Source organism: Vulpes lagopus, chromosome 6, assembly GCF_018345385.1.
Source record: "Vulpes lagopus strain Blue_001 chromosome 6, ASM1834538v1, whole genome shotgun sequence".
NCBI classification, from domain to species: Eukaryota; Metazoa; Chordata; class Mammalia; order Carnivora; family Canidae; genus Vulpes; species Vulpes lagopus.
In genome coordinates, this window is record NC_054829.1 from 93,735,122 (window position 1) to 93,761,220 (window position 26,099).

Here is a 26,099-nt window from a genome sequence, read left to right on the forward strand (position 1 = left end):
CTGTTGGTTTAGCAGGAGCTCTTTGACCCCCGAGGACCATGTTGGGCCCGATCGCCACGGGGTCTGGGGATTCTATTTTTAGTTTAATTTTGAATGTAAAACCATCATCTGTTCTTTCTTTGTATAGCCTGAGTCCCCATGAGTATCCATTGGCCCAGTTAGTAGCCCTTTTCCCGGGCTCCGTGAAGGATATCCGTAGGGGATGACACCACCCTTGGCAGGACCCATGATTAAGGGTTTTCCATTTGTTAAACGCCGGGTGAGTATAGTTAGCCTTGACAGTGATGTAATCCCAGGAGGAGGAGGGCCTCCATTCTGTGTCTCCTGTAGTCTCGCACCCCCAATTTTTACAATAGAAGTGTTCCCCCCCTCCACAGGTGGGATTTAGCCTGCGATCTCTGTGGTACTCAGGACAGACATAAAAGGGAAGAGTGCTGAGCATGGCCCTTCTGTCAGACGTGCCACATCCTCCCCATGGGTCTAATCCCAGTCGCCCTGGGGGGCTTTCTCGGTTGGGGGCCGTAGAGGTGTCGAAGTATCCCTCTAGGTCCCATGGGCTGGGGGCCCCTATGGTTAGCTTGCATAGGTCAGGATATAGGTTAGGCCACCAGGTTCCCATGGGAGCAGTCTTAGTTGTGGACCAGACCTCGTCACCCCCAGACGTTAGTACCTGCCAGGTTAACCTTTTGGGGGTATGAGGGTTACCTTTGGCGGGGGTGAAGAGCGCCAGGAGAGGTAGGAATATAACAACTGTCATTGAACAATTTTTGAAAGTCATCTTGAGCGGGTTTTGGGTGCAGTGGAGCTTTCATTGGGGTAGCTCGCCCGGTCTGTCCTGGCGTCAGCGGTGCTCGTTGATGGGGCGCGCTTGACGTGTGAGGCGTGGACCCAAGCAGCAATGCCGTCTACTTTTAGGGCGGTTGAGGTGGTTAGTAGTACAGTGTATGGGCCCTTCCAAGCAGGGCTCAAGGGTCCTGGACTGATGTCTCCTGACGTAGACGGAGTCACTGGCCTGGAACGGGTGTGGGTCGGTTGTGTCTCTGGGGCGGTAGACAGCTGCAAGGGGTTTCCAGATCTGGCGCTGGATAATCTGGAGCGCCTTTAGCCTGTCCTGTAAACCGGGAGTGTTAGCAAGAGGGTCAATAGCAGAGTCTAGCAAGTCCGTCACTGGTGGGGGACCTCCATAGACAATCTCGTAAGGAGTTAGCCCATGGCGCGCGGGAGTGTTCCGGACTCGGAACAGGACCTGGGGAGGAGTTGGACCCAGTCTCTAGTGCCAGTCTCCAATGTCAATTTGGTTAGGGTCTCTTTAATTGTTCTATTTATTCTTTCTACCTGCCCTGAGCTCTGGGGTCTGTATGCGCAATGTAATTTCCAATTTATCCCCAGTAATCTGGCCACCAACTGACTTACCTGGGAGACAAAGGCAGGGCCGTTGTCCGACCCTATTACCTTGGGCAGTCCAAACCGGGGGAAAATTTCTTCTAGGATTTTCTTGACAACCACCTGGGCAGTTTCTCGTTTGGTGGGGAAGGCTTCTGTCCATCCTCCTGTGGGCCTAGTGCAGCGGCTCGTGCTGTTTCATCGGCCATCCTGTTCTCCTCTGCTACTGGGTCGTTGCCTCGCTGATGCCCAGGACAGTGAATTATACTCAATTTTCTCGGCAGAAAAAGGGAATGGAGAAGATCTAGTATTTCTTCTCTGTTCTTGATGTTTTTACCTGCGGAGGTCAGGAGGCCCCTTCTTCGGTATATTTCTCCATGAACATGGGCAGTTGCAAAAGCGTACCTGCTGTCAGTATAAATGTTGACCTTTTTGTCCTTAGCCTTTTTTAGGGCCTGAGTTAGGGCTATAAGCTCTGCCCTTTGAGCTGACCATTTCGTAGAAAGCTACTCCCCTCGGTGTACCAGGTTGCTTCAGCATCTGGCAAAGGCTGGTCCGTCAAGTCCCCTCTGGTGCCATGGACTTCGGCTAGGATCTGGTGGCAATCATGCATTACCAGGAAGGGGGACTCGGTTTCTGGAAGCAAGGTGGCCGGGTTTAGGGATGTAGCCGTTCCGAACCGTATCCACTCGGAATTCAGTAACATGGCCTGATAATGGGTGACCTGAGCGTTTGAGAGCCATTGATCTGGGGTCTGGCGGATGACTGTCTCTATGGCGTGGGGGGCCACCACAGTGAGGGGTTGGCCAAAGGTCAGCTTATCTGAGTCTTTTACCAGGACTGCCACAGCCGCTATTATTCGGAGACATGGGGGCCATCCTGCAGCCACGCTGTCTAATTTTTTTTTTTGAAAAGTATGCCACGGGCCTTTTCCAGGGTCCCAGTTTCTGAGTTAGGACCCCTTTGGGTATTCCTTGGTGTTCATCAGCATATAGCGCAAATGGCTTGGTTACATCTGGGGGGGCTCAGGGCAGGGGTGGTCAATAAGGCCCTTTTTATTTTGTCGAAAGCCAATTGTTGCTCCTTTCCCCAGTGGTAGGGGGTGTTGGATTTCGTGAGAGGATATAGGGGAGCCGCCAGCTCTGCAAACCCGGGTACCCAGAGGCGGCAGAACCCGGCACTGCCGAGGAACTCTCGTAGCCCTCTGGCATCAGTGGGTGCTGGGATCAGGGCTACAGCCTTTTTGCGGCCCTCGGTCAGCCACCTCTGGCCTCCTTCCAGGAGATATCCCAGATAGGTCACTTGTCTCTGGCCTATTTGGGCCTTTTTGGCGGAGGCCCTATACCCCAGTCCTCCCAGTCTCTCGAGCAGGGCCCCCGTACCTTTTACACAATCCTGTTCTGTCTTAGCCGCTAGGAGCAAATCATCCACGTACTGCAGGAGAACGAGGTCCGGATGGCCAACTCCGAATTCTGCCAAGTCCTGATGCAAGGCTTCGTTGAACAAGGTGGGGGAGTTTTTGAATCCCTGTGGTAGCCTTGTCCAAGTGAGTTGTCCTGAGAATCCCGTCTCAGGATCTTTCCATTCAAAGGCAAAAATAGGCTGGCTTTGAGAGCTTAACTTTAGGCAAAAGAATGCATCTTCTAGATAGAGCTCAAGGGTCCTTCTGCCTCAGTTAAAACTGAATGTTGAGCTCCTGTATCAGCCAGGAAGGTCACTGGTTGACCCCCCCACTTTAAGGGTTATCCGAGGTTCGGGGGGGTGCTCCTCACCCTGACACCCCTAATCTTCATCCTCTAGGGACAGAACGGGAATGGGCTTCTTCTTAGGTCCCTGCGTTTGGCCCTTCTTTGGACAATCTTTAACCCAATGTCCTTTTTCCTTGCAGTAGGCACACTGGTCTCGTTCAACCCGTGGTCTTCTTGTCTCCCAGGTCCTTACTCTGTCCTGACTTACTCTGCCCTGAGCCCTGTACTATGGTGGCCAGTATCCCAGTCAGTTCTTTATTGCGTTTTTTATCTCTTTTATCCTCTCGTTCCTCTTGCTCTTTACGGATCCTTTCCTCCCTTTCCTCTGGGGTCTCTCTCTTGTTAAAAATCTTTTCTGCCTCTTTCACTAAGCCCTGTAAGGTGTATCCCTGAAGTCCCTCCAACCGTTGTAACTTATTACAAATATCCGAGGCCGATTGTCCGATGAAGGACATGATTACATCTGGTTGTCGATCTTCGGCCAAGGGGCCAAAGGGGGTGTACATACGGTAGCCCTCCATTAATCTTTCCAGAAAACCTGCCGTCGTCTCATCTTTTCCTTGCACTATGGCACGTACCTTTGCCAAATTGGTGGGGCGTCGCCCTGCCCCTCTGAGACCCGCTAGGAGTACCTGGCGATAGAGACGGAGCCGCTCCCTACCAGCAGCAGTGTCGTAGTCCTAGGTCGGGCGAACCAAGGGGAAAATGTCCTCAATTTCATTAGGCAGCTGGGTGGCCTCCCATCCGCCCCCGGGACGTTTTTCCGTGCTTCGAGGTAGACGCGCGGTCTCCTCCGTGGTGAGGAGAGTCTGCAGGAGCTGTTGGCAGGCATCCCAGGTCGGCTGGTGGGTCAACAGAATTGACTCAATTAACCCGGTTAGCGCCTGGGGGTCTTGGGAGAACGTGGGGTTATGAGTTTTCCAATTGTAAAGGTCAGAGGCAGAGAACGGCCAGGATTGCATCTGGCCGCCTACTGATCGGAGGGGACGTGCCTGGGAGGTCCAGACGTCTTCCGACTCTCCCCCGCGCTCTCGTCGAAAGTGCAGGCGACTGGAGAGCGGGGGTGAAGTGAGGGGTCCCCTCTCTACCCCAGTAGAGTCGGGGGATGGAGCTGAGGGAGCGGGGAGGGGTAGGGGCCTCCGGGTGGGGCATTGGGGGTTGGGCATAAGGGGGAGGGGAGGAGTCCAAGAGAAGGAGACTGTCCTGGTCCCCTGGGAGCACAGGCGGCTCTTTAGGCTTTGGTTCAGGAAATTTTAGGGGGCAAAGGGTGGAGCTGGAGGAAGGATGGGGAATAAGGGGAGTGACTCAGGGAGGGGGTGGGGGTCTCGGCCCGGTCCCCCCTGAGAAGGGGTGAAGCATTTTATCCAGGGGGGGTGGGTTTTTAGCGAGATCCTCCCATACTATGATGTGCGGCACCTGATCAGGGTGTCCATTGGGTCCTGGCTGAAAGACCAGGGCCTTCACCTGCAAGATAATGTCAATATTAAAAGTTCCGTTCCTGGGCCACCCGACGTTGAAAGCCGGCCACTCTGAGGAGCAGAAGGTGACCCATCTTCGTCTTCTGACTTCGACCGAAAGGTTGTGTGTCCGGCCGGCAACTTCTCTCCAGTGATCTAGAGTGAGGCTTAAGGGGTGGTTACAGTCTGCCCCGCGGGTGTAGAGAAGAGGTGAGCGGGGAGGAAGAGGACAGAGAGAAAGACACAGAACAGACAGACGCACACGAATGACAGGACTGGCCGCACGGCGGATACGGATGGGAGCGGTCGCGAACAACGACCCTCCCTGAAGAGAAGGGAGAGCCGGGCTCCCTCCTTCTTCCAGATTACTCCAGAGTCAGACTCCGGAGCGGGACCAGGGGTCTCAGGGCACGTCTGCCTCCCCCGCTGGTCCAAAAACAGAAAACAGAGTCCTGCAGGCACAATTCGGACCCGGCCAGTCAGACAAACGGACGAGACAGATATGACATTAGCGAGCTCGGTCTTACCTCCTACTGGTTTTAGGATTGAGCCTGGGGCGTCTCGGATCCTGGGGCGTCTCGGATCCCCAAATGTTGGACCCTGACTCACGGGAGCCAGTGTGTCCCGGTGGACGCCCCAGAGACTCAGACCCCAGACAGGCAGATGCAACTAGCAAGAGGGTTTATTGAATGTTTGCTCAAACGGGCACCTCAGAGGTGGAAGAGCCCCGATTGGCAATTACAGGCATCTTTTAAAGGCAAAAACCGCAGGATTAGCATAGCATTCGGGTTATGACATGATTGGTTGAAGGTCAATATGAGCATGTTCAGGGACTTTCCAGTCAGGGCGGTGGGGTGGGGGGTTTCTTATCTCGGAAAAACCACAGAACGTTTTTCGTTGCTTAAGTTCCAGGAAGGCACCTGGGTGTGGACTGCCTCTGGGTTAGGCCTGGTCCTACATTTTCATTGGGGGGGGGGGGGGGTTCTTCAGTTTAAGTCAAATTATAGTACAGAATTTCCAAAGTTAAATTTTATCTTATTCTCCTACTCAGTTAAGAAATATATTTGGAGCAGTTTATAGATTTGCTTTAAAATGCTATTGCTGGGCCTCCCGGGTGGCTCAGTGGTTTAGCGCCGCCTTCAGCCCAGAGTGTGATCCTGGAGACCTGGGATCGAATCCCGCGTCGGGCTCCCTGCATGGAGTCTGCTTCTCCCTTTGCCTGTGTCTCTGCCTCTCTGTGTGTGTGTGTCTCTCATGAATAAATAAATAAAATCTTAAAAACAAAAAAAGAAACCATTGGTGATTCTTCCTTGTTCCTAAGAGTGAACCAGGCTTCCCTGGAGGGTTCTCTGTTCTACTTCCTTGAGCAGTTGGAGTGACAGTGCAGGTGAAAATCTGCTGCCCTGGGAGAACTGTGTGCTCTGTTCTTTTCCTGATAGGAATCTGGAAGTGTTGGCTTTCCAAGACTGGCAGTGACTTGAATGTTTACATTGTTAATGTTCTGAGCACAGGTAATGGCAGATTAAAACATGACCAGCATGACCAACAGAAACAAAAGGTTTATTGATAAGGATCACCTATTCATAACAGAAGACAGCAGGCAGTAGATGAGGCTGCAGGGAATAGGGTTATTGGGGCAAAGAAAAGGAAAATAGGAGGTAATGCTAGCCTTAGGGGAAAAAAAGTGCTTGATGGTTAAGGAAAGAATCCCTTAGATCCTTTCTAGTCTCATTGCTCTCATAAATCACAAATCTAATAAGATGGGAAATATAGATATATAAATTCAGAATATATTCTGCACTTAAATGGAAAGTAAAAGACAGTGAGGCTGAGAGTTTTAGTACAATTAATCACTTGAATGAAAAAGTTTGGGGCATCTGGGTGCCTCAGTCGGTTAAGCACCTGCCATTGGCTCAGGTCATAATCTCAGGTCCTGGGATGGAGTCCTGCATCACGCTCCCTGCTCAGTGGGGAATTTGCTTCTCCCTCTTTCTCTGCCCCTCTGCTCATGCTCTCTCTCTCTCTCTCTCTCTCTCTCTCTCTTTCACTTTCACTCTCTCTCAAATAAAAAAAAAATCTTAAAAAAAGTGTTCTGCATGCAAATTCTGATAATATATTGTACTTAAGTAGTTAGTTCTTCTAGTTTAATTGAGTATCCAGCATTCTCTTCATTTTTTTGCAGACTAGGCTTTTTGCTTTATTATCCTTAACATTGGAAACACATTTTATACTAAATTTCCAGCAACAGTATTTGTACACCTGCATAGGTATAAACATAGTGAATTATGCTCTCACTGGCAGAGGTATTGTGCTCACCTGGGGTTTATTACATATAGCCTAATGGAGGGAAATTTTGCTCAACAAATCATTATGTAAAAATCTTGGCCTCTTTAATTTTAAGAGTTTACAAATTATTTTCAAGATTTCCTAAGCAATACTTTTCAGACAATGCATGTGCTACATTATATGATTTCTGTGGGTATTAAAGCCTGAATAGTTTTTGGACCTGTCCTGTAGTGTGTGAGGTTCCTGAACTCCTTTTTATCTGGACCACTGGCAACATTTCTCAAGTTGTTAACATAAAATTGCTTTTTGGGGAGCCTGGATGGCTCAGTCGGTTAAGCATCTGCCTTTGGCTTAGGTCATGATCCCAGGGTCTCCGGTAGGAAGCCTGCTTCTCCTTCTCCCTCTGCCTGCCACTCATCCTGCTTGTGCTTTCCCTCTCCCTCTCTGTCAAATCAGTTAATAAAATCTTAAAAAAAAACCCAAACAGCTGCTTTTCTTCAGTGGTCTCTTATCTAGTCTTTTCAGATGCAGACTACTTCCATTAATATTTTGCAAGTAATATAATTCATAAATAGTTATACATATGTTTTAGGCTGATGAGCAAATTATCACATTAATCATAACAGAATTTGGACAAGAAATTAATATAAAGATCTGTGGATTTTAATTTATAACAAAAAATCCAAATATTTCTAAGTTAGATATACTTTCAGTTTATGTGTTCATGTTAATTTCCTCATTTCGATAATTTTATTACCATTTGTGAAACAGTCTTTGTTCTTAGGAAGTGCATTTTGAAGTGTTTATGGGTAAGGACATTATGTCTGTAACTTCAAATGATCTACAAATTGTACATTTAAATAAATAGAAACAGGAATGCAAATATATATACATGTATATATATAGGGTTTTTTTTAAGATTTATTTGTTCATGAGAGACAGAGAGAGAGAGGCACAGATACAGGCAGAGGGAGAAGCAGGCTCTATTCCATGCAGGGAGCCCGACATGGGACTTGATCCCGGGTCTCCAGGATCACACCCTGGGCTGAAGACAGCACTAAACCGCTGAGCCACCTGGGCTGCCATATATATACACACGCATACACACACATACATATACATATATACATATACATATATATACATACACACACGCATATATATGTGTGTATGTGTGTATGTGTGTGTATGTATATATGTACACATATGCACACGCGTGCGCGCACACATATGTATGGACACACATACAGACACCCATACTGAGAGAGCAAGATAATTATAAAGCAAATATGGTAAAATTTTAAAAATGTGAGATATCTGTGAAGGGCACATTAGATTTCTTTATCCTGACAGGTTTTCTGTAAGATGAAATTATTTGACAATAATTAAAACATACGTTTACATTGATGGTGAAATAGAAACTATTGTAATCTTTTTTTTAAAGTTTTTTTTAAAGTTTTATTTATTTACGATAGTCACACAGAGAGAGAGAGAGAGAGAGAGAGAGAGAGAGAGGCAGAGACATAGGCAGAGGGAGAAGCAGGCTCCATGCACCGGGAGCCCGACGTGGGATTCAATCTCGGGTCTCCAGGATCGCGCCCTGAGCCAAAGGCAGGCGCTAAACCACTGCGCCACCCAGGGATCCCTGTTGTAATCTTTTTTAAAGGATATTTTGACAAAATGTATGAAAAGCCTTAAAATATATTTTTTTTTGACCTAATAGTTCTAGGAATCTAGATTAAGGAAATAATCATTGACATGAGCAGTGATGTATGTGCAAGAATGTTCACAGAATTTTATATTTCGGCAAAGATATGTTATAGAAAAATCTTTACGGTCTTCCAAATAAGATTATCAGAAGATTAACTTTCTAATTAGGATGTGTCTGTATATACTGTGTGGTCTTTAAAACTCACATTGTGGGAAAACAATTTATTGTTTTGGAAAATATTCACAATATCATCAATGAAAGTAATCTAGTTATAAAGCAACAGTATTTTTTTTCCAAGGTTTTTATTGAGGTAAAATATACATAACCTAAAATTTACCATCTTAGCCACTTTTAAGTGTCTCGTCCAGTCATATTAAATATGTTGATAATGTTGTATAACCATCACCCTCATCTATCTCCATAGCTCTGTTCATCTTTCAAGACTGTAACTCTATACCCATTAAACATTAATTTCCCACATCTCCTGGCAACCGTCATTCTACTTTTTGTCTTTATGATTTTGACTAAGTATCTCATAGACATGGAATCATACACAATATTTGTCTTTTTATTCCTGGTTTTATTCACTTGGTATAATGTTCTCAGATTCATCATGTTGTAGCATATGTCAGAATTTCCTTCCTTTTTAAGGTTGAATGGTATTCCATGTATGCATGTATGTACCACAAGGTGCTTACCCATTCATCTTTCAGTGGTTAGTTGGGATTCCTTTGTTTTAGCCTTTGTGAATAGTATATGGCCATCTTGTGAAATACTTTGCTCATAAACTTTTTTCCCTATTTATTGAAATGATACTGCAAAGGCATATGTTAAAATATTAGTAGTAATTTTCCCAAGAAGCGAGATGGTGGCAATTTTATTTATTTCATTACTTGGTGATTTTTAGTTTTTATTCATAGAATATATAATACTTTTGAGTGAAAAAAATGTTACATTGAGTAGGATACGGTCCCCAGCCAAAATGTCTAGGTAGCCATACAGTTAAAAGTGTACAGCACAGTTGGAAAACTTGTTCATAGTAACCAAAGTCATAAATTACAATAATACCTTTAAAAATTAAATAACAGTAATCACTTTCTCAAGGGTATATGGTGCCCATAATAAGAACACTGCTAATTCTGTTACTACATAAGTGCACCTGGTTTTAGGTCAGTTTTCTCAAAATGTTTCAGAGAGTCCTTACATATAAATCACCTGGGATGATTGTAAAAAATAAAATACTTGGAATAAAAATCTCTGAGGCTGAATTCAGCAAATATGCATTTGTATAAAGCTTTCCAGATTACTTTTATTTATATGAGGTTTGAGAAATCACACTGTAAGTAAATCTGATTTGTCAAGAACTGGAGTTAAAACAACATGAATAATATTTAATAATTTGTTTTATAAGAGGATCACGCAATAATTCTTTGGGTAGAACATACCCATTCTTTTAAAATATGATGCAATTTTTGGATGGAAAAGTTAGCTATGTGGTTCTAAAAGGCATCTTTGTTTAAAGTGGTACACATCCATATATTCTGTATTTGACAACATTTGAGGAATCCTCTTCTTTTGTATCCATCATAAGATGACTGTGTGTTTTATGTACAAAAATATAGATTAGTTTTTATCCAAACTCATGATATGGAACACTTCAGAAACCACATGAGAAAAACCCTGTTAACCCAGCTGGATCTGAAATAAAGAGGAATTACCTCTTTATGTTTTCAGGGCATTGATCCATTTACATTTGTTCACACTCTGTACTTTCATTCTGCATCAAGCCTGTGCCTTCCGGACAGGAAGAAATGAGTGCCTAGATGAATTATGATTTACACTAGTTGAACTTACGTAGTTTTAATTATGTGTATATATTTACTGTGCAATATACAGTATTGCTCTTACCTGTGGGCAGATTAAAAGGACCCGGGGCATCTTGCATATGGGGCTTGGCCAACACTTTTAGGAAAGAGTTGCTTCCTAACTTTTAAGTGAAAATATCCTCCATATTATGGCTCCTTTTCTTTTTAATTTCAGATTTTGTTGACGGACCTATACATCACAAGGCCTTACTTATATCTGTAACTGTCTGTAGTTTGCTATTGGTCCTTATTATTTTATTCTGTTACTTCAGGTAAGTTTCCAACATGTAGATGTAGAATTTTGAGTTTAAAGTATCATCGTCATACTGTTCCACCTGTTGACGTTTTTCACCATAGCTTTCTTTGACTTCTTTAAATCTTAGATTTCCCTGATAGTATCAGTTACTATTGATAAATATTTGTTTCAATGAAACTGTTAATAGATAGCTATCTCATTTCTGCTTCAGACATCAAAGTCACCCAGGTAAATTTTCACCCTTAGGGAATTTAGGGTAATTAGGGAATTTGGGAACCAGTTGTTACTCAAGATTTGATTCTGAGTGAAGAAATGGCCATGTTGAACAAAGAGTCACTCTAGTAATCCTTTATTTCCTAAGCTAACAATTCCCCTAATATGAAAAAATTTTAAACATAATTTGTAGGTTAGTTATTCAGATAAAATACGCTTAACTCTTGAAGTTAAGTGACAAATTATTTTCGTTCACGTAAGAACTTATTTTTTACTCTGTGAAATATCAAGGACATTTAAATTTTTATCTTTTGCCTTTTGTAACACTCATTTATGATATGTTCTGCAAATAGGAATTGATTCAAGTAAATTCATTTCTAATTAGAGGCATAATTATTGACAAAACGTTTCTAAAGTTTAAATTTATTTAATTTATCTGCATTATTGCTGTATGCCTTACTTGAGATGGGAGAGTTGGCTGTTATAATCTTTTGTAAACCCCAGATTTTCATCTTTAATTAGGGACTTTAAAGGGGAAAATTTTAGGAAGGGGGTATTGAATCTATATAGAAATATTCTTGGAATCCCTGCTGGGAGATAGGCAACTAAAGGGAGAAGAGGAATTTTAGATGGTTAAGACCAAGTAAAAACACGTAGTTTACTTAAAAAATAGGTTAGCAAAATAATTATGATTTGTATTTTCGAAATCATAACTAAGGGTAATAAATACTAAAAATTTATCTTCTTTTATGCTAAAATGAAATCTGCTGTGAATACTTTTATCTGCAGTGTTTTACGCCAATTGTTGCAACTCAGTATCTTAAATTATCTTCCTCTGTGCATCTTTAGGTATAAAAGACAAGAAAGCCGACCTCGGTACAGCATTGGGTTAGAACAGGATGAAACATACATTCCTCCTGGAGAATCCCTGAGAGACTTAATTGAGCAGTCTCAAAGCTCAGGAAGTGGATCAGGCCTCCCTCTGCTGGTACGAGAAGAGCATATCTTGAATTTAAAGGAAATGCCTTCTGAGAGGAAATGTCAATAACTTACAGGGTTTCATTTTACTGAAACAGATAGGGTAGCGGACAGAGAGAAGCTCTACATAGTCAGTTAGACATCAGATCTTAGATGCAGGACTTCCTGATAACATTTTGACATATTGGGGGTAAGGTGATTGTTTTTTAATGTAAGTATATGGTTACAATCCAGACCCTTAGACATTCTGATAAGGAGCAGATTAGAAAATATTAAACATGGGACCATCTTCCCTCTGTTTTCAGTAAGGATAGCATTACTGAACTTTGGCCTGGCTTTTGAAGGCAAAAGTATTACAACCAATTGGGATCTGAGTATTTCTACAGGGGAAGAAGACTGCATTTCAGCTGGAGGGCTTATATTTCAGGGCAAAGTTCTGGCTTTTCCATTCCTGAGAGGTTTAATTTTCTGATGACCAAAGCTGCCAACATTGAAGAAAACATATAATGCATCCAAGGCTCTTGTTTTAATGAAAAAAACATTTGATTCCTTTATAGACCATATAAAAAGATTGTTGGGATGGAAAATAACAATTTTAATAAGAAATATTTTCCTAACAAACTCTTAGGATTGATTCTCTTAATCTTTATTGTCTGGTTCTGACTTTGGATATCATATTTACTTATTGTTTTGGGGATATTTTATTTTATTTTATTTTATTGAGAGCCAGTGAGCATGAGCAGAACAGAGGGAGAGACAGAAGGAGAGGGAGAAGCAGACTTCCCACTGAACAGGGAGCCTGATGCTGGGCTCAGTCCCAGGATCCATGGATCATGACTTGAGACGAAGGCAGATGCTTAACTGACTGAGCCAACCAGGGGCCCTAGTGATCTTTTATTTTAGTACTATAAGTGTGTGTTTGTTTTTAAATCTCAAGTCAAAAATTATAAGGTTTTTGAGATATGAAAGCTATATATCTATATAACGTATAAAAGTATATATTTAAATGTATACAACTTGAAGAGTTTGGGGGATTAGTATATATCCATGAAACCATAACCACAATTTATGGCATAGGTATATCTATAACCTCCGAAAGTTTCCTCCTGCCCTCTTTATTTATTTTTTGTTATTTTTAAATTTCATGTGTAAGAACACATAAGATACAATCTTCTCAGTCCAATTTTAAGAATATAGTACACTGCTGTTCATTGTAAGCACTGTCCTGTGCAGTAGATCTCTAGGACTTATTCATCTTGCATAACTGAAACATTGATTAATACGTCCTTTCCAGGTGATAGGCTGGACAGAAAACAAGTAGTGAGGTAGTCATTATAAGCAAACGGATACTAGTTAGGATGTAGATTTTTTTAATGTAAAGTTTTTATTATCAATTTTTTTTATTCTTAAAATGTAATATGTAGCAGATATAGTTCTCATATTTAAAAATCTGTATTATATATATATTTTTAAAAAGGAAAGTACAAATATTAAAATCTCTTTTAGTATTAAAGAATCAGATGTTTATGCTCTCAGAACTGAAACCTATTTGTTTGCCAGTGTTTTCTCCTTAGATGTTGTAATAAATCTCGAAACAAAAATACACTCTAAATTTCTGAATATAATTTAGTGACACTTTTTATCTTTGAGATAAGTTCCTATCCTTTCAAGCATTGCCAGTTCCATTAGTACATTCATTAAATTATAAGAAGATATATTATCGTTAGAAAAGAAGCGAACACAAAAGTGTTTATGTTAGGAAATGTTCCATAGATTTACATAAGCAATGCTTTATAACATATGTAAATTAAATATAAAATTTCTGTAATATGTGTGGGAAGTTTCCTCTCAAGTCAGTAAGTTAAGTACTAGGAGATTTGGCTCTCCACTGCTTAGTGTTTCTGATGCTTCTGTTCCCCCCATTTGTTCATGGAAATATACTGACCATTGCTTTGTATGCTCAGTATATTTTGTTTGACTCCTAAATTGTTCCTTATTTCCTTCAGACTGAGTGGCTTAATTGCATGTCAGCAACGCTTTGATTTTTCAATCCTTCTTTTAGAAAATAACATTAAAAAAGAAAAGATTTTATCTTTTACGAAAAAGCTTTCTGTCTGATATTGGTGCTGTTAATGGTTCTGGCAATGGTGAGCATTACCTCTTGAATTAATAAAACCATCCATTATGCAAACATGGAATCCACCCTAGCTGGTAGACCTCTGTGGTAGGCATAATAATGGCCCTCCAAAATGCCGTAATCCCCAGAATATGCTATTTTACATGGCAATGGGGACCTAAGGGTTGCTGATCAGCTCACCTTGGGATGAAATTATTGGGGGTTATCTGGGTGGACTTGGTGTAATTAATTAGATGGTCCTCACAAGTGTAAAAACAGAAAGAAAGACTTCAACTTTATTTGATGCAAAGCGTATGTCTATGAGGAGGACATTCCAGTTTTCCAATCAGAACTCTTGTTCTATGCTAGGTTCTTTATATGTGCCTCCCAAGTGATGTCACTTGTCATCAATATTTAGCCATTTCAGTAATGCAGTCCTTCAGATTTTTTAGTGTGAGTGCAGATGAGCCGCAGACCAAAACCCATAGGCCACACCTCCCCTATTTTCTATCCCTTTGTTCTGCTGTTCTCTCTCTCTCTCATTCTTCAGAGCGCTCTTCCAGCTGAACTTTCTCTCCAGATCCAATCTGCTGTTTTTCCACTACCTGTCCATTGTACATTTTTGACTGTGACAAGTACCTGTTCCACTACATAGTGTAATTTTCAACAATTTCTTGCCGCTTTTTTCTTTTCATTGTATCTTCTATTTCTTTACACATTTCATATAATGTCTCTTGTCATTCTCTGACAATTCTGGTATCTGTAATCTGAAGGGGTTCAATCTACTCAGGTTGTCTTTCTTAGCTCTCATTTATAAAGGCTGTTTCCTTTTGGTTTAAGGGATTTATTCTGTGGGATCTTCCTTGCCTCTCTGCCTTCCTGCTGCCCCTCCATTTCCTGCCTGCCCCTTCCCTCCTTGCCTTGGAGAATTTTCCTGTATTTCTTTTTGAGGCCAATCATTCATTACAGTTTTTTCTTTCTTGTATTTTACCATGATCAAGTTGTGTGGCAGCAAGAGTTCCTCCAAATCTAGGTGCTGGCTGCAGTGGTGGAATGAAAAGTATTCTGCAAATGATTTTCTCAGGAAGGATTTGTACTTGTTTTTGCTGGGAGCCATGGTGTGCTACCAACCTTGGGCAAATTTAGTGTCTTTCAGTGGTCCCAGCTTCATGCTGAAGCCTACGTTCGGTTTCTTAACTTTTAAAGAGGTCAAGGTTTAGATTCCGGATCCCAGCGCTGGTGTTCATCCTCACCAGAGGACAGCCTGGCTTTTGTGTGTGCCTAATGCTTACTGTTCCCTGCTCTGGTCCCAGCTCTTCCCTCCCTCCATCCTCCCCTTCGGACTTGGAGACTTCCTTTATTTCTTTGCCTGTCCAGCAATGCACTACGATTTGGTTTCATTGTATTTTATCCACAATCAAGTATACAGTGGACGAGTCCCATCGGAGTGGCCAGTATTCCATTGCAGTGGTGGAAGTGAAAAGTATTCTATTGTGCCAATTACTGTGAACCCCTTCAGGGTTGTTTTTTTTTTTTTTTTCCTTTGTGAAAATGATAATAGGTAGAACGAAGTATTCAGTGTGGAAGCAATAATTCAGACCTTCAGAACCCACAATCAGTCTCCAATCCATTTAAAAGGGACAGCATAAATGAATAACCAAATGCCAATAACTTGCCTATATAAAGAAAAACTATCGGCTAAATATATTTTGCATGCAGTAACTGGTTCTTCTCTGGAGGAAGAAAAAAAAAGATTAAACAAATCTGTAGTGCTGTGAATACACTAACAGTGTGTTTTGGGATTTAACAGGTCCAAAGGACTATAGCTAAGCAGATTCAGATGGTGAAACAGATTGGAAAAGGTCGCTATGGGGAAGTTTGGATGGGGAAGTGGCGTGGCGAAAAGGTAGCTGTGAAAGTGTTCTTCACCACAGAGGAAGCCAGCTGGTTCCGAGAGACAGAAATATATCAGACAGTGTTGATGAGGCATGAAAACATTCTGGGTGAGTCGGTATGGCAGTGTTCAGGGTTCCCTCGCCCTCCCCTCATTTCTGTTCACATCTGCCTATTAACTCATCTGTCTGGACCTGTTATGAAATATATAGACGTTTTCTCCTTGGCCAGAGCCCAGGAACGTCACAGGTTTCTAATGGGAGGCCTCACAGGAGGAATGACTAGCACTTCTGTGAATGAGTAGTGGGCTGGAAATGGAATACTCTCAAAACATTTTTTTTCTTCAGGGACAGGAAATGCAAATGTTTAACACCAGCATTTCTTATGGTTTCTTAGGGATTTGAAGGAGCACACGTTTAAATGTTGTGAAAAGTTCTAGAAGTTTTATCTGCAGGGTTTATATATATTCCGAGTGTATATATGGAGAATTGAGTTTTTAAAAAATTTTCTCAAGTTAGCAGTGATGTAGCTGGATCATTCAAGTGGAAACAGCCTGTGCCCCGACTCAAGACCCTGCTTTGTAAACAATGTCTTATGTGTAACTACAATGCCGTGAGCTATTTACCGTTACTTTAAAAATAACTTACATATCAACTACTAACTAGAGAGGGATCATGTTTTCAGGTACAGACTCTTAATGTTTCTCTACCTCTACTGTTTTTATTGCCTCTGATTGGTTTTAATAATTTAATGCTGTCATAGGCATAATCATAAGGCTGAGTGAAATGGTAAACAAAGATACCTATGGCAAAGAATGATATTTGGGAATATGAATTATTCTTGATAGTATTCTGAGCATACCTGGCTTCAAACCTTTTTGTCTTTTCTTCCTTTTAGGATTCATTGCTGCAGATATCAAAGGGACAGGGTCATGGACCCAGTTGTACCTAATCACAGACTATCATGAAAATGGTTCCCTCTATGATTATCTGAAGTCCACCACCCTAGATACAAAATCGATGCTGAAGTTAGCCTATTCTTCTGTCAGTGGCTTATGTCATTTACACACAGAAATCTTTAGCACCCAAGGCAAACCAGCAATTGCCCACCGAGATCTGAAAAGTAAGAACATCCTGGTGAAGAAAAATGGAACTTGTTGTATAGCTGACCTGGGCCTGGCTGTTAAATTTATTAGGTTAGTATCAAAATGAATAAATATACTTTTTATGATCCTTTTCTGTCACTTTTTATAGATTGTACATTCTGGGATACAGCGCTTTTAAGGTATTTAGTAGAGGAGGAGTTTTATTAATTTTGGTATTTCTTGGGAGGGAAAAAGAAGGAACATTTATTTGAAGAAACATGTATTTGTGTCCTGTTATTTCTCTGCTCATTGGTGACCTGGCTTCCAGATGGAGTTTGCATTAGGTTTGCCTCGTGTCTGGGATGATTTGGTCAGCAGTCTGCATAGCATTTGTTAAGTAGGAACAAGTCTTAGCAAAGATCTACATGTTATGTAGTGATAAAGACCATGCTGTTTGATATGATGTAAAAAAAAGATAATTTGCATACATATTCTGTGAGAAAGGTTAGAAACTAACAAACAGAGCACACTCAGCATTCAGCACTACTATACTGTGACTTACACAGTGAATATAACACCTGGTTACTTACAGTAGCACGTGTCACAAGACAGTGGTTTCTGCCACAAGCGGAGGAGGAATGCCCAGTAGGTGGGACTCTATTTTGCCCACCTTTCCTTTAATCAGAGCGGCCCTGTTTTATCTTGCAGATGACTTAGTTAGAAGAAATGATTCCTTTGCTTTGAAGACAAAACAAAATGAGTTTGCTACTACTGGAGTAGAGGGATTGTCATATAACTACCTTTTAAAAAACTCAGTCTAGGCTTAGCCTTTATTAAGTTGTTGGATCCTCTTGTGGATTCCCCCCCGCCACCCTACCCCCCCAAAGAAGACTTGATAGAATGTAGAGAACAGCACAAAGGAAAAGCCATGGAGATGATTAAACGTTTGGGAAACAAAACTCATGAGAAAGAACTAACAGTTTGATAATTTTACCCAGAAGTGAAGATGAGGTGTGATTTAATAATAGGTCCCAAATATAGGAAGGTATCCACCATTTAGAAGATGGTAAATTTAGATGTTCTCATCTTTAAAATCAAATGCTTTGGACTGTAGATTTGAGTTAGAAATAAGAACCTCCTGCCAATAAGATGAATAAATCCTTTCTCTCTTCTGAATTCTGCAACCTTTTCCAAGTCTCCTCTACAAAAAAAAGAAAAAAAAGAAAAAAACATTCCCATGATGCTTCTCAAATTATCAGCCTCTCTTATATCTTCCCCTGTGAAATTTTTTGAGAGTTAGGAAGAGTAATCCTCTTTCACAATGGATCACGTAATTCATAATTATCTTGTGATGTTGTGTCTTCTGCTCCCTTCTCTCCTGAGCTTCTTTTTTGAGGGATACCATTGGTCTTTGTCACCAGAAGCCTTTCTTATTGTCATTCTACTGCCCACAGGGCACAGGCCTTTCTTCCTGCTGTTTCCTTGATGTCCCTTTATTCCAGGTTCACTTTCTTTCTCTGTGGGTTCTGTTCTCTGTGTACCTCTCACATATTTCCCCACTGCTGGATTTCCTGCTGTGTCTGCTTTTTCTTTCTAGTTCCCAGTTTTGGTCCATCCATTCTAAAATGTGAGGAGCCTGACACTTCTTTTGTTCCTTCAGTTTTTGGTTTGCTCAGTTGAATGAATTCTGTCTCTGTGATAGTGACATTCCCATTTGAACTGGGTCCAGTTTGAGTCCTCTACTGTTTTCCTAGATTCTGGAGTAAAGCATTTTGGATATACTTACTTGCTCTTTTTTTATATATATAATTTTTTTAAATTTTTATTTATTTATGATAGTCACAGAGAGAGAGAGAGAGAGAGAGAGAGGCAGAGACACAGGCAGAGGGAGAAGCAGGCTCCATGCACCCGGAGCCCGACGTGGGATTCGATCCCGGGTCTCCAGGATCGAGTCCTGGGCCAAAAGCAGGCGCCAAACCGCTGCGCCACCCAGGGATCCCTTACTTGCTCTTTTATATTTACTTGCTCTTTGTCTTTCTTAATTTTTTTTTCTACATGCTGCTGCCAGATTTATCTTCTTGAAACATTATTTTTGGATAGCATAATAATTTCATAGTTTCCTATGGTTTGGGTTCAAATGTAGTTTATATTCTAAACACTTTATACTTTCTCACACCTTGAAGTCATTTTTAAAGATTTTATTTATTTATTTATTAGAGAGAGACAGCGCGCGCAGGCGAACGCATGAACAAGGGGGATGGGTAGAAGGAGAGGGAGAAGCAGACTCCCTGCTGAGCAGGGAGCCCAACGCCAGGCTCCATCTCAGAACCCTGGGATCATGACCTGAGCCAAAGGCAGATGCTTAACCAATTGAGCCACCCAGGCGCCCCTCTTGAGGTGTTTTTAACATGCTTTTAACTTTACCTGAACACCCAGCAACTCTTCTGTTGAGGTAATTACTGCTTATCTCCACAGATTATTCCTTTGGAATACCTCTTATTGTCCCCTTCCAAGTCTGACTTTCAGTTAGCCTTCAGCCCTCCCATGTGATCTGGTGCATACAGTCATGACACATTTTTCACACTCTCATGCAGTAATCAGTGACTACTTATCTGTTATTCCTAATTAAGACTGAGCTTCCATGAAGGTAGATACCATGTTTTTGTTTTGCAAATTTACATCCCTCATGCCTTTCCTTGGTGCCCATTACTTAGGCGTTGCTCCAAAATTTTGTGTAATGGACAGATGAATGATTCTCTGTGAACTACAGGATGAAAAAAAAAAAAAAAGCATCTTTTCTTAGCTCCAGAGGTCCCACACACTCTGGATTAAATCCACCTTCCCGGTCTTATATCCTGTAAGCCCTCCAACTTGTATGCTTTCTTTCACAAAACTGAAGTACCGGTGTTTTTCTCCATATGTACTCCTCGTTTGCTACCATCTTGTATTTGATCGCACAGTCTCTAGTTTGGAATGCCCTTGCTTTCCCATGTACCCTATTCTAGTCTCAAAGCTGCCTTTAAGTTCCTTAGCCCATCCCCCAGCTAGGAATAATAACATCTTCTCTACTCCGGTAGTGATTTCCTGGCCCTTATCTGCCTGATATAGGTATTTAGTGCAAGCCTCCTCATGCCTCCTCATCATTGGGCATCCTGAGAGCAGGATCCATTCCAGATTAATTAATGTATTTCCCATTTGACATGACATAGCAAATGATCCATTATAGGTATTTCAACATTGTTTCAAATCAATACATCTTGGCAGTATCAAAGTAATTGAGAACTTCTCTATAGACCTTAAAAAAATAAGAAAGTCAATGTTGTATTTCTGAAACTCAGATCTGCTTAATATAAGGAGAATGAACTAAACAACCTCTCAGATTTCATGCAAATCCTCATTCCAGCAAGTGGAGGGGAATTTTTAAGGGATAACTCAAAGATCTATTTGGAATATATTGACTCGTTCATCAAGAGAGGAAAGCTTGAGGATACTGGTTCGGATATGAAACCGTGGCTGGTGGAGGCACAAATCTCAAATGGCTAAAGAGTATCTGTGGGGCCACTTAGTATTCTGGGCCTCATTTCCTTCCATTAGATGGAGGTTGCCTTTGATAATTTCAGAGGCCCTTTTCACATTTTATTTTCTGTGTTTCAAAGGAACTTTGCTCTTCTCAATATTTGAGCCTGACTTTTAAACCTTGCTTTTTATGTTTCTTTGGTTTTTACTCTTTTCCCGATTTTCCTATTTGGGGGCATGTGCACACACAGAGATAGTTAGAGATCGTATTACAAGTGGGGTCAGAACTAACCCAGTGTGGAGTTCTCAGACTTCATAAGTGGACTTCCTGTGAGAATTGAATCTCTACCATGGTCTCTACACGGTAAGTGTTCTCTCAGGCTTTTAAGTAATTTCTGGGAGGTTCCCAGGGAAGTTGAGAGCCACAGAGAGAGTGGACTACACTTCAGAGATTTTCTACTCATATGATTTTTTTTTTATCCCGTATTCATTTTTTCATACACTCTCTCAAAAGTGATGTAAGTGCTGGTGTATTTCCTGCCCATCAGAGATTTAATCCAGGTGATGTCGCGGCAGACAGCACCATAACCCCAAATCTCTTTCAGGAGGAGAAAACAGTGACACGTGAAATGCCTTAAAGGAAAACTTACAGATCTTTTCACTTTTTACTTTGGAAAATCAAGCAACTTCTCTGGTTCTTGAGCATCAGAATCATATGTTTTCTTAGGGGGAATGAAGCCGTGGTTTAGGGCTTCTAAGGTATTACATTTTAAGTAGACAAATGACAACGGACACTGATCTGTAGCCCAGATCTCCCAGCTGATGATTGTCAGGTTGTCCAGATGCAGAGGCCGTAGGGTGGCGCAGCCCAGAGGGCACCACGTTTCCCCAGGGGCTTTCTCAGACCCTTACAACTAGCCCTGCTGCCCATGGGTGTACTTAATGGTATTTTTTTAAATAGCAATTTGTCTAAAGCTCACTATGACTCTGAGAAGTAAGCGAATTAGTGACAGGGTCAGCTACCTTCAGTCAGGACTTCTGCAGCCAAATGTACCTTCTTTAGTTGGAGGGGTCTGTTTCTCAGAAATCAGAGAAGCATCGAGTCCTTCGGAAAGTGCATCAGAGAAGGCTCCCCATTGGTCAGCATCTGACTGGGCCCAGTCTAGCGCAGCAGATCAGCTCCACAGCTATTTAGCAGCTGCTCCGGGAAATGCCGGGGCATGTGCGCAGCCCCTTCTCCTGGAGGCTCCTGACGGCCTTCCGGGGTTGCTCTTGTCCCCCCAGGAGGAGGTTCAGTAGTCTCTGGTAGGTGTCACGGGGAGTTGATGCCAGAGATCATTTGCGAGCTTGGAGCAAGCCAGGGGCAAACCAGTGGCAAACCAGTGGCTTCCTTCTCCTGTCTTCTGTCCCCCTCCCTTCTTACATTGTTCTTTAAAATTCCGTTCTTGGGCAGCCCAGGTGGCTCAGCGGTTTAGCGCCGCCTTCAGCCCAGGGCCTGATCCTGGAGACCTGGGATCGAGTCCCACATCAGGCTCCCTGCATGGAGCCTGCTTCTCCCTCTGCCTGTGTCTCTGCCTCTCTCTCTCTCTCTCTCTCTCTCTCTCTCTGTGTCATAAATAAAATAAAAATAAATCTTAAAAAAATAAAATTCCGTTCTTGTTTTTTTAGAAAGCTCTTTAGATCATTAAAGGTGACCGATGTTTGCTTCTCCTCCTTCTCTATTACCTTTTTCTCTCCCCTCTCCTGCTCTCCCCCTCCAGCTCTGTCTGAGCCGCACACCGCCACGGAGGCCACCACGGAGGCCACCACGGAGGCCACCACGCGAGCTCCGGGGCTCCGCGCCGTGGCCGCCCCGCTGCAGGGAGCTCCCGGGGCCTCTGGCTCTCCCGCAGCCCCCGCTGCTGGGACGGTGGGCAGGCACCGTGCTGAGCCCGGGGCTTCTTCCTTTACGTCATACTTCGGGAAAGAATCCCTGCTATGCCTTAGTAGTTCCGAGGTTTAGGTAGCGTGAGCAAATGTAGCTCCAAACAAAGTCAAGGCGAGTAGTCTGTTGTTAGAAATGCGCTTTATTCTACTCGGCCACCAAGATGCTCTGCGCCCGAGGTCGGTGCCTCAGGGCCGAGCGCCAGGCCCGCCTGCTGCCGCCTCTCCTGCTCTTGCCCAGCTCCCTTCTGGAGCCTCTGTGGCTCCTGCCCGAGGCTCTGCCTCCAGCCTTTCTGTATTCTAAGAGCCCGTGGTCCCTCTTGGCCACCTTACCTCCTGAGATGCACAGTGCCCCTCAGCCCCAGGGCCAGGCCCCGGGGGACACTGCAGGGAGCCCCCGGAGTGTCTCTGGACAGCAGGGCCAATGAAGATGCTCACCGCGGGCCCAGGGTCTAAGCCGCTTCAGGGCTGAAACTGCTCTCCCAGCAGGTCCTGATCCTTCAGTTTTGTATCGGTTCATTTCCTTCTCCCCTTCTCTTCTCCGGCTGTCATTGTCTCATGCGTGACATCTGTCTTCTTCGCTGCCCCCTCCCCCGCACCCGCCTAAAGCAGTCGCCTTGAGGCCTCTCACTCACTTTGTGTTCCTGTTTGATGAGAAGAGCCACTAAGGTGGGTGGCGTGTATCCACTTGAAGGCCCTTTGTCCATTGCTGTAGATCTCATGCCACCCTGCTGGCATTTTCTTTATCATCCCATTGTCATCCGAGTGACTTGGGTCAGAAATACGAGGTTTGTTTGCATGTCTCCTTATGTAGTCATCGCTGAGGGCACTCTGCATTTTGAGATTAAAATAAAATTACTTTATCACCCCTAATCCTACTTAATACAGTAGGGAGCTCAGTGTCACTGACTGCATATCAGGGAATCCTAAAGAGCTGTTTTCCTCTCTGCCTCATGTCTTCAATATATGATGTACCTCTTCCCACGTGGTATAGTTGTTGATTCTTTTCTTCCCCAAACACCGTTAACACAAGGGTGAAGAGAGCTTTACTCACGTAGATGCAGTCATAAAATTCATGCTACCAGCACATTTTCCTGATTTTTGTTTCCTTCAGGAGTTTAACATCTTGTCATGGCCCTAGGCCAGAAGGGAAAACCCTTTTTTTTCCCAATTGATTTGTCCCTTTACCCCCAATCTCCCAAATTACTGCTTTTTTTTTAAACTCAGAAAATTATAGGTATTTTTATTTAATCCTGTCCCAGCCCACTGTCCCTAAAGTTTATAAAGAAAAATACCCATTAATGTAAGAATCTAAAACATTTTTTTTCTCCTGGGGAGGAATTTGACATCCCTTAATTTAGTTTATTTTGTTCAAATTATATATTTATGTTTTTCTAATTCTACTGATGTCTTTATCACACATTACTCACAGTAACTCACAGAACTCTCATTAACAGGGACAAAAGCCGTATCAGATCTAGTGGAAGTATTAATTATATAAGTATAAATAGGTAAAAATACTACCCCTGGAATTTGCTAAACACAATTTTTCAGTCTTGAGCCCTTTGCATCCAATATTTCCAACCCGTATCCAAGGGAGGGAAGGAGAGAGATATGTTTTCTCTATGGTCAGTGTGCCACCCATGTTTTTGATGTAGTGTTTTCAGTTCTCCTTGGTAGAAACCCATCTTCTCTATACTTTTGTCCACTTTCTTTAGATGTCTCTTGCTCTTAGAGCCTTATGCCACCAATCTATCCCTTAGCCTTTGAAATGTGCATTTTTCTTGTTCCTGTTCCTGCTGGGTTCTTCTATATAATAATATTTTTAATTAAAATATATATATACATAAAAGTATAAAAAATAATAAGGCACTCATGTAACAGTTATAATGTGAGCAAAGTTAACAATTTGCTTTATTTTTATCTGGTCTTTTTGTTGTTGAAGAAATATGATGTTGAGGATAGCCTTTTGCCTTCTCCTCCCTATTTTATTCCCCTTTATCCCTCCCAGAAGTAACCAGCATCCTGAAGTTGATATTTATCTTTGCTCTATGTGATTTTATGGTTTGATTGCATGTTTGTGTAGCCACTGCAGCAGAGAGGGTTATTTTGTGCATTTGGAGTTCATTTTCTGACTCTGCCCTCCTTGTGCAATCTTGGTCTTATAAACCTTGTTTTTTACTCTCTGGTCCCTTCATGGAAAAGAAAGCAAGGGAAAGCTGAAGGCGCCCTGACCTTTCCTGCTTCCTTCTTCCTCCTTGACCCTTTCCTTTGGTGACTTTATACCCTATTCTTACATGCTCTGCACCATCGGGCTCTACTTACAGCCTCTTTTTTCTTCCTTTATTCTCGGTGCCCCAGTGTTCAATATCTCCGGCTTCTATTTTTGCTCTTGGAGATTAACAGGCTCAGTTTTTCTCTGCCCTAATTTGGAAACAGGTAAGATAATGTTACTGAAAACCTGAGAGAGAAATGCAGTTTAATTACTTTCCAGTATAGAAACACTCCTGAGAGAAGAGGAGATGGAATGAGCTATATGTCTTGGAGAATCTGACCCTTTCTAGTATCAGATATGAATTACTTATAATTAGCATTTGTCATCTAAATGTAGTGCTGAAGGCATTTGCCATTAGGGTAATAGCAATCTTTTACACAATTAATTTGCTTAAGAAAATTCTATTTAACCTCTTAGATACTGGTAATATCTCATTTTATGGTCTGTATGCAACAGAGATTTTTGTATTTCTCCTCCACACATTCATAGCAAAGTTTGTTGTAAACAGATCTTTTCTTTCTTTCACATAAAGTATTTTATTTACTTACCATGTGAGATGGATTGGGATGGCACTCCTCAGGCCTGTAACGAATGATCATAGCAGATATTCAGGGCTCAAGGAGTTTACACTTTTGGTGGGAAGACATATTTATTCAGATCCTCTGGGGTGAGGATATTTATTCACATACTACTAGGGAAACACTGAGGGTGTGGAGAGGAAGGTAGAGGAGGGATAGCGGTACCAAACTTCCATGGCCTATATAAGGAACTACTTTGGGGGGAATGTGATAGACCAACTAAATTCTTGATTGTATGTTTGTCCAGTGTTTGAGGGAATGAGAGTTTAGAGATGAACTCTATCTAGTTTGGCCATCACAAATCTGAATTTTGTCTTCAGGTAACAATTACATTTCTGTTTCCAACAGATGTTTCCATGTCACACATTTTATTAGCCCTACCTGACCTTCTAAGTCCAAATAAAGCACAAATGAGCTAAGAATAAGAATGGGACAGAATCACCTAAAATCTTTATCAGGTGTGATCAGAGTATATCTTTGACCTAAATACACTCTTGAGGGCGCATGCTGAGACTATTCTTGGTTTCCTTTCCCATTCCATGTTCTGGAATATAACTTAGGTCCTCTACCAGTTTCTTTCCATTTGCAAGCCCCATGTTTGTTTCTTGGCATGGAACCCAGAGTTCTCTACCCAGGCCTGCCATTGTCTTTTTCTAACGCTTCAGTTGTAAATAATAACACATGAAATACCTTACTCTGTGCTCACAGAAAAGTGTCATTATAATGAAAAGTGGAATTTTTGTGGCATTTTTTAAACCTGATAGTTTCCATTTTATCATTAAGCTGCCTCTTGGCTCACTTTCTTCCCTTATCATTT

The 26,099-nt window shown here is 42.3% G+C and overlaps 1 protein-coding gene across 11 annotated transcripts in view; it reads left to right on the plus strand.

Annotated features, from left to right (window-relative positions):
* Positions 1 to 26,099, plus strand: part of BMPR1B (bone morphogenetic protein receptor type 1B) — a 397,985-nt gene that overhangs the window by 360,885 nt on the left and 11,001 nt on the right. For all 11 annotated transcript variants that reach the window (XM_041759650.1, XM_041759653.1, XM_041759651.1 and 8 more), the window contains 4 exons: positions 10,626 to 10,722; positions 11,769 to 11,907; positions 15,824 to 16,016; positions 16,804 to 17,101. In XM_041759650.1, coding sequence (XP_041615584.1) covers positions 10,626 to 10,722; positions 11,769 to 11,907; positions 15,824 to 16,016; positions 16,804 to 17,101 — 727 coding nt within the window. The remainder of the gene's footprint in view (positions 1 to 10,625; positions 10,723 to 11,768; positions 11,908 to 15,823; positions 16,017 to 16,803; positions 17,102 to 26,099) is intronic.